General features: G+C 42.7%; 2 protein-coding genes across 5 annotated transcripts in view; one reads left to right on the plus strand and one right to left on the minus strand.

Moving 5' to 3' along the window:
* The first annotated feature begins 1,284 nt into the window (after positions 1–1,284).
* Positions 1,285–7,705, plus strand: LOC115130396 (ubiquitin-like modifier-activating enzyme 5). 2 transcript variants are annotated; one of them, XM_065019539.1, is made up of 12 exons: positions 1,285–1,456; positions 1,622–1,674; positions 1,861–1,950; positions 2,087–2,196; positions 2,346–2,432; positions 4,468–4,552; positions 4,656–4,760; positions 5,284–5,411; positions 5,662–5,797; positions 5,929–6,007; positions 6,092–6,198; positions 6,385–7,705. In XM_065019539.1, the coding sequence occupies exons 1-12, from the start codon at positions 1,285–1,287 to the stop codon at positions 6,466–6,468; spliced, it is 1,236 nt and encodes a 411-aa protein (XP_064875611.1). In that variant the 3' UTR covers positions 6,469–7,705. The 2 variants fall into 2 exon arrangements, with proteins under 2 accessions (XP_064875611.1, XP_029517368.1); XM_029661508.2 differs by lacking the exons at positions 1,285–1,456; positions 1,622–1,674 and having other exon boundaries at positions 1,861–1,945.
* The window catches only part of nphp3 (nephronophthisis 3), a 32,016-nt gene continuing 24,845 nt past the window's right edge, over positions 7,672–14,842 (minus strand). For all 3 annotated transcript variants that reach the window (XM_065019538.1, XM_029661505.2, XM_065019537.1), the window contains 4 exons: positions 14,182–14,422; positions 13,620–13,745; positions 11,434–11,549; positions 7,672–9,138 (listed from right to left, as the gene is read on the minus strand). In XM_065019538.1, the coding sequence (XP_064875610.1) occupies positions 8,970–9,138; positions 11,434–11,549; positions 13,620–13,745; positions 14,182–14,422 (652 nt within the window). In that variant the 3' untranslated portion in view covers positions 7,672–8,969. The remainder of the gene's footprint in view (positions 9,139–11,433; positions 11,550–13,619; positions 13,746–14,181; positions 14,423–14,842) is intronic.

Genomic DNA, 14,842 nt, shown 5'->3' on the forward strand with positions numbered 1-14,842 from the left:
TACCCGATAATTCTCTGATTCTTTGATTGGGTGGACAACATGTAAATTCATGCTGAAACAGCTCTGATAGGCTGGAGGACATCCTCCGGAAGTTGTCATAATCACTATGTAAGTCTATGGAAGGGGTGTGAGAACCATGAGTCTCCTAGGCTTTGTATTGAAGTCGATGTACCGAGAGGAGAACGGAAGTTAGCTGTCCTTTGCTACACATGGTGCTCGCTACAGAGTGATGTTGAGGCTACTATAGACCTTTGCAACATAGTGTTTTAATAAATTATTTGGTGACATGATTATATTGAGTATCGTTTAATCTAAAAAATATAACTTTTTAAATGTTTTACAATTTACTTTTTAAAATTAAATTCACTGAGGAGGATGGTCCTCCTCTGAGGAGCCTCCACTGGAAAAGTGGGATTGGACTGTGGTGGCAGGTAGTCTAGTGGTTAGAGCGTTGGACTAGTATCCTGAAAAGTTGCAAGAATGAATCCCCGAGCTGACAAGGTACAAATCTGTCGTTCTACCCCTGAACAAGTCAGTTAACCCACTGTTACTAGGCTGTCGTTGAAAATAATAATGTGTTCTTAAATGACTTACCTAGTTAAATAAATGTAACAAACTATCCAGCACTGAAATGATCAGACACGAAGGCTTGGACCGTGACTCACAAAATGTAATGAAGCATGCACAATTTAGCGAAAAGTTTAACTTACCTGCATTGTCAGACAGTGAGCTTGTCATTGTTGGACACTCCTTATGTCTTTCCTGCTAGATATCGCTGAAGACTGACAATGTTGAACATGTGATGTTCACGAACAGGAGTTGTTTGGTCTTCCAAAATTCGGTGTGGATGAATCATTTGAAAAAGCAAAGGTACAATTCATACAACATAGATTGTCGAATTGTTTCGTTTCAGTGCATTACATATCAAACCTTGCGCAAATCAGATGTTTGACGTTTTCTGTAAACCGTCACCGCAAGAGCGACTGAGCTCAATTCACAGATCTGTAAAAGCACATTATTTGCTGAAGACAGGCACTGAGCGATGGTATAATTTACAGATGCCGTAGAGATCGTGTACAGTAGGAACTATTTTACTCACCGCAGATTGTTTCCGCCCGGGCGTAATTTACAGAAACGCAGGCTGACAGCTGATTCGAGCTGTGTAGACGTGTACTAGTTGTCATCCATCGCTTGTGATCTTTCTTTAATTGTTAAGGCTTTGCAATCTAGGCATTTTACATTTGAACAACGGAGAAGTTAGTGTGCCTTATTCCTTATAGAAACATGACCTCAGTCGAAGAACTGAAGCTACGAGTGAGAGAGCTGGAGAATGAGTTGATCAAGTGTAAGCAAAAGCGATGTACGGCGATGTGTGCGGAGGAACCTGCTGACAACAACCATCCTCATCACAGACCAAGGATCGACAAAATGAGTGCTGAAGTAGTGGACTCAAACCCTTACAGGTAGCTAGCTATGTTAAACTGTCAAAATCTAACGGCCGCGAATGGAGTCATTTGTGATAATAAATGCACAAGACTAGCTACCTGATCTGGTTGACACCCCAGAAAAAGGGCCGGCACGTTCCATAGGGTGTAAACTGCTTACCTCAACATGTTCTTACCTTACAGTCGTCTGATGGCTTTGAAGCGAATGGGCATTGTTGAAGATTATGAGGTAATATATAACATTCTATTGTTATCTGATACACACAAATGTTACCAAATTCCAGTATTTCACCAATATTGCCAGGCTTTGAAGAAATCCCTGTTGCAGGATTCCTGGATTTCTGGAATTTTAAAACTCTGTACAGATCTAATATGACAATAACATGGCGTGCGTTTCTATCCAACTGTTAAACAGAAAATCCGGACGTTCACTGTAGCTGTGGTGGGTGTTGGGGGAGTTGGAAGCGTGACTGCAGAAATGCTCACAAGATGTGGCATTGGTAAGGTAATACAAACTTCACATTACTACATCACTATATCTTTATATCATTCCTTTCAACCTTCTGCTTCCGATGGACAATGTCCATCAGTGCAACATGCATTGCGTCATTCTGCCTTACGCGCGCCTCCTCTTTGAACAGCTCATCCTGTTTGACTATGACAAAGTGGAGCTGGCCAATATGAACAGGCTTTTCTTCCAGCCTCACCAGGCTGGCCTCAGCAAAGTAGAAGCAGCGGAACACACACTCAGGTACAGTTACCTGGGGGGGGGGTGGGGGGGGGGGGTTGTGTTGTGTCCTGCTGAACACACCCCATGAGTGATACCCCAGATATTTAAATTGTTTTATATTATATCATGTCGCTATAAGATGCTGGCATATTAAAAAAATATGTTAACAGGACTATCAACCCAGATGTGCAGTTTGAGACCCACAACTATAACATCACTACCATGGACAATTTTGCACATTTCATGGATCGCATAAGGTGAGAAGTGCTGTCCTCTCCTAAGTGCCATACTGCTTGTGTGGTCATTTGTACAGAGTGTTTTCAGTATTGAATTGCTCCATTGTGCTGTTCCATACATCATGAGTGTTTTCTCTCTGTTCTCTGACTTTCAAGTTCATTAGATACCATAATTGCATAACTGTATGAAATTGGATACTGTAATGTACATGAGGACAACTCTGAAATAAACACATAAAATCACATAAAATAATCTAGAAATGGGGTTCTTTTGGTTAACGTTTCAGGGTCTAGAGAGGCACAGCACCAGTCTAAAGTTTGGACACCTACTAATTTTTACTATTTTCTACATTGTAGAATAATAGTGAAGACATAAAAACTATGAAATAACACAAATGGAATCATGTAGTAACCACAATGGTGTTAAACAAATTAAAAACAATATTTGTATTATTCAAAGTAGCCACCATTTGCCTTGACTACAGCTTTGCACACTCTTGGCATTCTCTCAACCAGCTTCATGAGGTAGTCACCTGGAATGCATTTTAATTAACAGGTGTGCCCTGTTAAAGTTCATTTGTGGCATTTATTTCCTTAATTTGTTTGAGCCAATCAGTTGGGTTGTGACAAGGTAGGGGTGGTATACAGAAGATATATAAAAGTCGATATTTCCATGTCGATATTATGGCAAGAACGTCTCAAATAAGCAAAGAGAAATTACATTCCATCGTTACTTTAAGACATGAAGGTCAGTCAATACGGAAAATATCAAGAACTTTGAACGTTTCTTCAAGTGCAGTCGCAAAAACCATGAAGCGCTATGATGAAACAGGCTCTCATGATGACCGCCACAGGAAAGGAAGACCCAGAGTTACCTCTGCTGCAGAGGATAATAAATTCATTCGTTTCCAGCCTCAGAAATTGCAGCCAAAATAAATCCTTCAGAGTTCAAGTAACAGACACATCTCAACATCATATGTTCAGAGGAGACTGCGTGAATTGGGTCTTCATGGTCGAATTGCTGCAAAGAAACCACTACTAAAGGACACCAATAATAATAAGTCGTCTTTGTGAGACACGGAGTAAGTGAACGGATGCTCTCCGACTGTGTGGTTCCCACCGTGAAGCATGGAGGAGGAAGTGCCGGGGGTGCTTTGTTGGTGACACTGTCAGTGATTTATTTAGAATTCAAGGCACACTTAACCAGCATGGCTACCACAGCATTCTGCAGTGATACGCCATCCCATCTGGTTTGCGCTTAGTGGTACTATCATTTGTTTTTCAACCAGCCAATGACCCAACCCACCTCCAGGCTGTGTAAGGGCTATATGTCCAAGAGGGAGAGTGATGGAGTGCTGCATCAGATGATCTGGCCTCCACAATAACTTAACTTCAACCAAATTGAGATGGTTTCGGGATGAGTTGGACCGCAGAGTGAAGGAAAAGCAGCCAACAAGGGTTTAGCATATGTGGGAACTCCTTCAAGACTGTTGGAAAATCATTCCAGGTGAAGCTAGTTGAGAGAATTCCAAGGCAAAGGGTGGCTACTTTGAAGAATCTCAAATAAAATATATTTTGATTTGTTTAATATGGTTTTTTTTTGGGGGGGGGGGTTACTACATGATTCCAAATGTGTTATTTCATAGTTTTTTCTACAGTGTAGAAAATAGTAAAAATAAAGAAAATCCCTTGACTGAGTAGCTGTGTCCGAACTTTTGACTGGTACTGTATAATAGCATCTTAATTTCAGCCAGTTTGCTACAGCAGGATACTAATCCTGCAGCAACAAGAAATGTGAATTATAATGTCTGTAGGGGTTGATATATTTTTCGTAAGGGAAAATCAAGTCTGACATTTCAAAGTGGAAATATATAAACTTCAGGAGCCTTTTTTGAACCTCAAATGTTGTCCTGCAACAGGGGGATCAAATTAAGGTCCTATATCTGTACCACTGGGTAGCCTACATTACAAATAACGTAAAAGAATATCCACATGTTTCACTACAAGGTCAGCCTGCATGCTCTCCTGTTCATAAGTACTCTCTGTGTTGTCTCAGTCATGGAGCGCTTCAAGATGGAAAGGCTGTGGATCTGGTCCTGAGCTGTGTGGACAACTTTGAGGCCCGGATGGCCATCAACACAGTCAGTACTAACCTATATCCCTCCTTCCCTGACTATAAAACATTACATGATTGAGTTGGTGAAGCTCTAGATGATGTATGTTGGTCATCTTCTTGCTGCCTAGGCGTGTAACGAGCTGAGTCAGATCTGGATGGAGTCGGGTGTTAGTGAGAACGCCGTGTCTGGACATATCCAGCTCATCATCCCCGGGGAGACGGCCTGCTTCGCAGTACGTCACAACACACACTTGCTTTATAGGCAATAGACTGTGTCAGAAAATGAATCGCGGCAGATGGCGTTACGCTAACCCAATGTTAAAATTGTATGCCTTTCCATAACCCTTATCTTAATTAACTGAATCTATTCCTAACCATAACCCAAACCTTGTTTCAAACCTTAACACTGACCTTAATTCATTTTCACCTCTATATACCCTTCCACCTGTATGCCTAAACTTGCCAGTTTCCTAAGCAATATTGTTCTCTACCCCATATAAATTGATGTCTGTAAACTCACCCAAAACACAAGCTTTGATTGCCGTAGATGACATTAGTTGATGATATGGAGTTGAAAATGATCACCTGGGGTTGTATCCGGTGATGAAACGTCCTGAACGTCTGTCTGTCCTACACGCGACATTTCGATCTGAACGTTCTGTGATGTCGCATCCTCTGAACATGGCCCTGTCCTGTCGTTGGGGTGATTTTTGTCAATGCCGTGCAATGCACTTGTTTTCTTCTCTGTGTGGACAGTGTGCTCCTCCCCTGGTGGTGGCGGCCAACATCGACGAGAAGACCCTGAAGAGGGAGGGGGTGTGCGCTGCCAGCCTACCCACCACCATGGGCGTGGTGGCAGGGATCCTGGTCCAAAACGTCCTCAAGTAAGATATGGAAGACCTTCGTTTGTAAATGAGCCCTGGGTCATAGTCATTAGGCACCAAACGGAATACAACGTATTGAAATCTGGGAGGGACTACCTGAACTTGTCCAAATAAGAAACACTTGTTTTTTTTCTGGTGGGAAGCTACGATGCGCCCTAATGAATATGACCCTGATCATAGCCCACATTTCACAAATGCCCATAAAAGCGTTTCCTGTGAAGATATTCAAACAGTGGGTTGTGGTCCTCAGGTACCTGTTGAAGTTTGGCACAGTCAGTCACTACCTGGGCTACAACGCTATGCAGGACTTCTTCCCCACTATGGCCATGAAGGCCAACCCCACGTGCGATGACCGCCACTGCAGGAAACAGCAGGACGTCTATAAGGTGACTGACCAACTGATCTCTTTCTCCTCTCTTCCTCTCTCTCTCATATATCATGACCTGGGCTGTGTGAGGGGATGTACATGACCTGGTACAGTTGTAATTCAGTTGTGTTTGTGCTTTGTGACCCAAAGAAAAAAGAGGCAGAGCGGCCGAAAAAGGTTGTAGAGCAGGCGGTCGAGGAGCAGGTGGTTCACGAGGAGAACGACTGGGGTGAGTTAGCTAGAGTGTTGATGTTGTCCATAGTAAGTGACCCTGTCTAGCTACCATTACTGACCTATGGTTTTGCTCTGTTAGGTATTGAGCTTGTGTCGGAGCAGACGGACCAGGAACTCCAGGCCGCCTCCGGCCCAGTCCCTGACCTCCCAGAGGGCATCACTGTGGCCTACACCATCCCTGACAAGGTCAGTACCAGGCAAACCTTATAAGAATACTATGTTATTGTAGCGATTTCTTAACGAACGGCGACAGTGCAACGCTCCTTGTTGGTCTCAAACCCGGGGTCTTTAAGCCACACCTGCTAAACACTGCTCCAATAAGGCATCTCAAGTAAGTTTAGACTAATAATGCCACGTGTCTTCTTTTTCCAGGAGACGGGGACATCAGAAGGGGAGACGGTGGAGGAAACGGAACAGAGTCTAGAGGAGCTGATGGCTCAGATGAGGACGATGTAACTAGGACCGGACAATCCGTCGTTATCATCGTCATGCATCGCTTATCTCAGCAACATCACAGTGAACCTACACAGCAAATTGGCCAGTGTTGCCTAGTGTTGATTTTTTTTTTGTGTGTAACATTTCTACTATTGAAGGCGTTAATGAGGCTTTACAGTAACCAGTGTGTTAATTTAACACTGAGTTGATTTAACACTGGAGAATTTGCTGTGTACCACCTTTTTGAATAACTAAGCAGACGCCAGCAGAGCTCTATTGCAGGAGGTACTGTATCTTACTGTCTCTCCATGTTCTAAAATGGAGCTAAGTTCTATCTTACCCTCTAACCCTACTACAGTATCAATACTCCTTAATGCAAGTACTTTTGCTCTTTTGACAAAGCGAATGCCATGCATGGTTAATGACCTTAAGTGCTGCTGTTCAGAATGATCTTCATATTCCCCAAAGGTAGGAATTTACTAGTGTATGCCCGTTCAGTATGGAAGCACATAGCTGTCGAATTGTCCATTTCAGCATCGGAGAGCACAAACTGGTAGTTGAAATAACCGATCCTGACCCTAAATTGTATGCAATTCTCTGAAATGAATTATCTTTCTGTTGTAATGGACCAGGTACATACAGATGTTATCGGTCTAATGAATTATGCTTATGTGTCAGCTGTTGACTGAGAGGAAAGATTGTTGTAACACTCTGAATTGAATATTGCCGACGCTCAGCATTAAAGCGTGATTTAAATTGAAAGGCAATATTCCCACTTGAATGGAGACCGAGTTCACAGTAAAGGTTGCATGTCGGCTCAATCGGAAATGACCTAAACGGTTCTACCACGCAATCTAACGCTTCAGTGGTACAGCTTGAACAACGCCCTAAGCCTCCGATCTACTACTACTACTGTATAGAATGCTTATTAATGAATTAAACTATATTGTTAATGCATTTCCCACCATCTAAAATATTTTTGAATGATTGCGAATGAGGCCTAACATTTCTCCGCATGACCAACCTGCTTTTACTGTACCTGCGTCATGTCTCGCTCTGGTCCAAACCGCGACTGAAGAACGAGTGGGCTCTGCATTCATTGTTGTGGTGGCACGAAGGACCACTGCTACTCCATGTCATGCTCTCAGCTGTTTAAACTGATATATACCTGTAACCCAAAACGGTCTCTGCTGAAACTGTATTGACTGACTCTCTGTGCACACCTTGTTTCAATAAAGTATTTATTAGCCAGAATACATTTGATTAGTTTATGGTATTTCATTTACAGATTCTTACAATGACATGAGTACACAGTAAGACGATGCACTTAGTATGTTTGGCACATATGACAGGGTTTTGGTACCTTACGTCACCTTTGGCTTCATGTTCATTCACACAGACAATGAAGGCTCAACTTATTCATTGGTGCACAAAGTAGGAAAATTATGGACAAGTTCAGGGTCCGCTTCGGTCCGTTTGATGTCTAGTGACTAAACCTCAGTGAAATAGTGTGGTGAGACACGTCAGAACCTCTGGAAAAACTGATGGCATGGGTTTGAAACCCATTATTTGACTTGCATAAATACTTCACGTGAGGTAAATGCATTTAAAACTGCTCAGTGATATACAATTATTGATATGCACCATGGCATGAGATCAAGGTTCCATCTTGAAACAGGCATATGTCATAGTTTACATGAATAAAATATCTATTACTGTACTGCATGAAGACTTGGCACTGATTGCATAACCGGCACAGCAAAAGCACCTGAGCTCAGTATTCTGTGACAGTACAGCTCCAAAATGTGTTTTTATATGAGCATGCATACGATAGTTATGGAAGTGTAGGAATTTCCATTTTGGTCATTAAGCAGACACCCTTATCCAGAGCGACTTACAGTTATTGGTGACATGGATGAATCAATTATCCAATTCAAAATGTCATTTCAAAAGTTATACACTTCCATAGGTACCAACAGTGAGCTATTGAAATTTGGAAAAATTCGTAAATATAGAATAAAAAAACCTTCTTAACCTGAGTTTCAGGCCCCGACAAGGGCGGTGTTGACATCATTTCACATTCTTTCATAATAATAATACAGGATTACATTAATATATATCTTTAAAAAAACAAAACACAATACAGCCATTTAACAGACATTAAATAAAGCATACTTCATATTTTCATGAAGGCAGTTAGCTACAGTACACTTAACAGGCGACATTACAACACTGGTCCATCTCAAAGCAGCATAAAGAACCATTGAGAGTTCCATGGACGTTCTTCTCAGGAATGCAGATTGTGGACCCTGGCTGTATTTCAATCCTCTTTCCGTGATTCCCCAGACCCTATCTCACCACCTTCTTCAAAGAACATCGTTGGAGGAGAAAATCCAAAGGTCCCTACCCTTGGACCTTCTCCACCAATGAGGAAAGGTCACACGTGGAATAGAGGGAAGACATATTGGGGAAAGAGCCCTAGTGTTCTAGGTCCCTCAGGGGTGAGGAGATAGAGGGAGGGATCACCTGGGGGCATGTGGGAGAGGGGCGGGCCCTCGTAGGCTAAACGTGTCCCCACTGGACGAGTGCCGAGACGGGGCCTTCCCACACACCAGAGACGGCTCCGCCTCTTTGATCTCCATGGCTCGCTTGTAGAGCTCTGCTGCTTTCTCAAAGTCCCCCTCCTCATAGCTGGGGGAGCGAGAGAGAGGAGGGAAGAGAGAATAATGGACAGAAGAGAGAGAGAAAAGGTAACAGGGTTCATAAAGAGATATGGGGATGAAAATAAAACTAGTCCTTCAGCTTATAGTACTGTATATGTGTATTAACAATAAGATAATGAGTGTGTGTATGTTTCACTATTTTTCAATGTTACGACAATACCCTTGTAAAATCATACCAAAATACAAAATCAACCAAAGAAAAGTTGGTAGAATGGTGGAAATTAGAATGTTTGGTTGATAAGAGCAACAGTGTTGATTTGAAACCCATTCTATTTCTTTGCCGTGGTGATTTTTATTATGATAAGATCACAAGAGCAACTTTAGTAGAATTTCAAATGTTAGAATGTTTGGTTGAATAGCAACAGTGTTGATTTGGAACTCAGCTCTGGTGGCCACAACCCCAAGACTCGATGTGCGACTTGCTTCTGCTATCTAATATTATAAACTCACAAAAAAAGAAACGTCCTCTCACTGTCAACTGCGTTTATTTTCAGCAAACTTATTAACATGTGCAAATATTTGTATGAACATAAGATTGAACAACAGATTGCCAGTTCTTGCTGTGAGATGTGTTACCCCACTCTTCCACCAAGGCACCTGCAAGTTTCCAGACATTTCTGGGGGAGAATGGCCCTAGCCCTCACCCTCCGATCCAACAGGTCTCAGACGTGCTCAATGGGATTGAGATCGGGCTCTTCACTGGCCTTGGCAGAACACTGACATTCCTGTCTTGCAGGAAATCAAGCACACAAACGAGCAGTATGGCTGGTGGCATTGTCATGCTGGAGGGTCATGTCAGGATGAGCCTGCAGGAAGGGTACCACATGAGGGAGGAGGATGTCTTCCCTGTAACACGCAGCATTGAGATTGCCTGCAATGACAACAAGCTCAGTCCGATGATGCTGTGACACACCGTCCCAGACCATGACGGACCCTCCACTTCCAAATCAATCCCGCTCCAGAGTACAGGCCTCGGTGTAACGCCCATTCCTTAGACGATAAACACGAATCCGACCATCACCCCTGGTGAGACAAAACCGAGACTCGTCAGTGAAGAACACTTTTTGCCAGTCCTGTCTGATCCAGTGATGGGTTTGTGCCCATAGGCGACGTTGTTGCCGGTGATGTCTGGCTTACAACAGGCCTACAAGCCCTCAGTCCAGCCCCTATCAGCCTACTGCGGAAAGTCTGAGCACTGATGGAGGGATTGTGCATTCCTGGTGTAATTCGGGCAGTTGTTGCTGCCATCCTGTACCTGTCCCGCAGGTGTGATGTTCGGATGTACCGATCCTGTGCAGGTGTTGTTACCCGTGGTCTGCCACTGCGAGGACGATCAGCTGTCCGTCCTGTCTCCCTGTAGCGCTGTCTTAGGCGCCTCACAGTACGGACATTACAATTTATTGCCCTGGCCATATCTGCAGTCCTCATGCCTCCTTGCAGCGAGCAGGGACCCTGGTCATCTTTCTTTTGGTGTTCTTCAGAGTCAGTAGAAAGGCCTCTTTAGTGTCCTACGTTTTCATAACTGTGACCTAAATTGCCTACCATCTGTAAGCTGTTAGTGTCTTAACAACCGTTCCACAGGTGCATGTTCATGAATTGTTTATGGTTCATTGAACAAGCATGGGAAACAGTGTTTAAACCCTTTACAATGAAGATTTTTGGGGATTTTTACGAATTATCTTTGAAATATTATTTTTTTTATGTGACTTTAGGTCAGGACATCCTGAGTTTCTCAGAGATCTTGCATTGTGAGTGGTACTGGAAATCCCACTCCCTAAACATTGCCAGTGTCCGCTACCACAACCAGCACCTGACTGAGCAGGAGAAACGCTGTCTGTTTCCACATGGAGATGAGGCGCAAGGTGGAGTTCTACAGGAAAGTGAGGAGGGAGTTTTACAAGTCTTGTCTGATGAAGAGATGGAGAAACTGGAAGCCATTCCGGGGGTGTTGGGGTTGGCTGTAGAGATGGGCTTCCTGTAAATCACTGTTCTATTTTGTAGAAGTAGAAGTGAGATAAAGATGAAATAGAAAATATAGGATTGGTAGGTATAGTAAGTTTGGATACTGTCCATTGTATATCAATACAAATATGAGTTAAAATTGTGATGTCTTTTTTTGAGTGTGTTTGTGTGATCCTGGGTGCATTCCAGAGACCTCTAAAGCACATAAAATAATAGAGAAGGTGTTTGTGTGTCTGGGACGGCTCCATATATACTGTATGTGTGTGTGTGTGTACAGTATGTTTGTGTGGTGTGTACTCACCTGAGTACAGCTAGGTTCTTCAGCGTCTCTCCGACACGTGGGTGTGAGCGTCCCAGACTGTCCTCATACACTCTGAGAGCCTGTTCATACAGGGGCAGCGCTTCACTGTGCTTCTTCTGCCAAACACAATAACACACTCAGACACATCACATAAGTACTTAACCAAATGTCCAGACAGAGTATGCAAGAGACAGTCAGTCTTGACAGTCTTGAAAGCTAATTAAGATGGAAAATCTATTCAAATCAAACCATATGCCTCTATATGCTTTCCAGCAGTTCCCATCTTTCCCTACAAAGCAAACTGGCCAGTGTTAGCTAGTGTTGATTCAGGTGTTAAATTAACAGTCATTGGTGTAAAAGAACCCCAGTCTTGGTGTTAATAACCAGTGTTGAACCAAAACCACGCACATCATTATATTTCCCAGCATTGCAGGTCGATTTTTAGAATGTTTGTTTCAATATCTATGTTTCTGCATGTACATTGATTAATTAATCTTATGCTACTCAAATATAAATAACATGCATTTTTCTAAACAAATCAAATCGGTTACTTGGACTTATTGCACCCATTACTGAAATGGTTGTTTCAGAGGTCGTCTCATATTTTAGTCTTTCCAACCCTGGAAGTCATTCTGAATGCAGGTTGCAGATAAATCAAAATTCCAAATGTTGGACACATCACTTTGCAAGCCAGTATAATATGACTTGCAGGCCTGATGTAGTCTGTAATCCATGAGTTTCAGGCCACTGTATTAGGGTATTATCTTAAATAATCAAATTTTTATGATCACATAATCAATTGGGATCTCACTTGGTGAAGGCCACAGGACTGAAAATGAATGAATGTAAACAACCATGGGGTTCTCTCACTTGGGCAAAAGACTGCCCCCCCATACTCTCTCCTCCATGACCCGGAAAATAATAGGTGCTTGAGTGGACGAGGAGTGTGTCAATTCGTTAGTAGGCAAATGGAAGAGTGCTTCCCCTCCTCGATAGCCACCATCGAGCATACTCATGTGTGTCCTACCTCGGAAGACTTCTGCCACACCCCCTTCGAGTCAGCTTTAGTTTTGTCAAAGGCACACGTTTAAAGGCATTTAAATATGCTACTTATTGTTTTATCTAGAAAATGTATTGCACAACTAACTTAATTTGATCACTTTACACATTTATTTTAGGATCCACCTCTGTAAACGTCATTTGCCTAATGATGCGCGATTGGAGGAGGGCAGTCTCATTTCAAGCAAGCGCATTTCCATTCACATTCACTCTCCTCGCCGACTCTCCTCGATTAACTTGGATCTTTTTTCAAATTAGACGAGAGACGACGCAGGAGGTGAGTAAAATCTAATTGATAAAAGGCCCGTGTATCTGTCACGAACTCTACAGTCGTGGCCAAAAGTTTTGAGAATGAAACAAAAATCTATTTCCACAAAGTTCGTCGTTTCAGTGTCTTTAGATATTTTTGTCAGATGTTACTATGGAATACTGAAGTATAATTACAAGCATTTCATAAGTGTCAAAGGCTTTTATTGACAATTACATGAAGTTGATGCAAATGGTCAATCTTTGCAGTGTTGACCCTTCTTTTTCAAGATCTGCAATCCACCATGGCATGCTGTCAATTAACTTCATTTGCATGGCAAAGAAGGACTTTGCAATTAATCTGATCACTCTTCATAACTAACCTTCTGGAGTATATGCAAATTGCTATCATACAAACTGAAGCAGCAGACTTTGTGAAAATAAATATTTGTGTCATTCTCAAAACTTTTGGCCACGACTGTACAATTCACTTGAAAAGGGAATTGCAACCTGGGAAATATGCAAATAAGGCCTTGTCTCGGCAGTGTGTTAATTTACACTGAAAAGTGTGGACCCATATAGACACTGGAACAGTGTTAAATGTAACACTCAGTGTTGATTTAACACTGGATAATTTGATGTTTAGTATGCAAAAGATCTGGGTTTCAAACACATAAAATAACAATCTAAAATGTTATCTGTGCCTGTTTGAGCTTGCCTGGCTTAATAAACCAATAGAAAAGTCAAAACTGTAAATCCCGCCCTTCTGGCACTCCAGACAGACACTCAAAGCAAACGCTTAAAGTATTTGAAAGGATTTTTCAAGTATTTGAACACAGGTCTGTTATGCAGTTAATGGTTATAAGTGTTGGTCCTCTCACCAGGTGGCAGTAGAGTACAGCCAGGTTAACCAACGCTGTGGCCACACTGGGGTGTTTAGGTCCAAAACTCTTCTCCCTGATGTCCAGAGCCAGCTCATACAGAGGAACAGCCTTCTCCAGCTTCCCCTGGGCAACACAAACATCTCCCCTGTCAGCCTCACGAATCAGGATTAACACACAAGCTACAAGCGAATAGAATTTGAGGCGAGTGAGGAACAAGAATTCAAGATCTCTAGGTTAACTTTCAAACAGCAATGCACATAAAGTTACCAGACATGGGACGGTTGCACTCAGATTAATCCTACATCTGGAGTGGACTAAAAGCATTTGAATGTATACTTTAAACAATTTCAGGGGGGGCCCCATTTTTTTGGCAAGTATTTCTCACAACCCCCCCCAAGTCTAAAGACACCCCCCCCCCACACAGACACCAAGGGTCACAATCCCGACTTCGAATACCACTGCTTTAATGTATAACTGACTCTTTGTTTTTACGCTTTATAGGGTCTGTTCAACAGCCCCATGGTGGCTTTTCTAGACACGTCCCATCTCCTAAACTCACCCTGCGTTTGTAGAGCATTGCCAGGTGTTTCAGGGTGTAGGCCAGGGAGGGGTGGTCAGGGGACAGGGCTCTCTTCCGGATATCCAGGGCTCTTTCGTACATGTCCTCAGCGGTCTCGTACTCTCTCCTCTCAGTGTGTAAGGCCGCCAAGTTGTTGAGGGACTGGGCACAGTCAGGGTGGTCCGGCCCCAACACACGCTGACGCATCTCCAGAGAACGAGTCAGGAACACTTTGGCAGCCCTGGACACAGAGAGAGGCCTCGGTTCAAATACTATATGAAAAATCGTTAAAATACTTTCAACGTTTCTAGTGTGGCTGGAGTGGCTAGCTAGTGAAATACATTAAAAAACACATCAAATTGAAAACCATTGGTTAAACTTTACCTTCCTTCATTTGGCAATCAAATATAATAACAGCTGTAAAGTGGAGGGTTTGAAAAAGTGAATTAGTAAGTAAGACTTGCGTAAGCCAGAACAACGCATTAGGGCATAAACCTGCATGTACTGTACACCCCCTTGACAGGACGCTAGTCTATGGCAGGGCCTTACCCCCAATACATCTCCTTAAAGGACAACTCCACCCCAAAAAATATATATTTTGGTATTTGTTTCATTAGTTCATTGTTGATAGTTCCAAAATGTGTTTCATGTCAGCAATCAA

This window comes from Oncorhynchus nerka, linkage group LG6 (assembly GCF_034236695.1).
Source record: "Oncorhynchus nerka isolate Pitt River linkage group LG6, Oner_Uvic_2.0, whole genome shotgun sequence".
Lineage (NCBI taxonomy): Eukaryota > Metazoa > Chordata > Actinopteri > Salmoniformes > Salmonidae > Oncorhynchus > Oncorhynchus nerka.

Coding starts and splice junctions, on each gene's coding strand:
- LOC115130396 (XM_065019539.1), top strand. CDS start 1,285: ATGACCTCAGTCGAAGAACTGAAGCTACGAGTGAGAGAGCTGGAGAAT. Junction 2,197..2,345: donor GCAGCGGAACACACACTCAG/GTACAGTTACCT, acceptor ATATGTTAACAG/GACTATCAACCCAGATGTGC. Junction 6,008..6,091: donor TCACGAGGAGAACGACTGGG/GTGAGTTAGCTA, acceptor TTGCTCTGTTAG/GTATTGAGCTTGTGTCGGAG.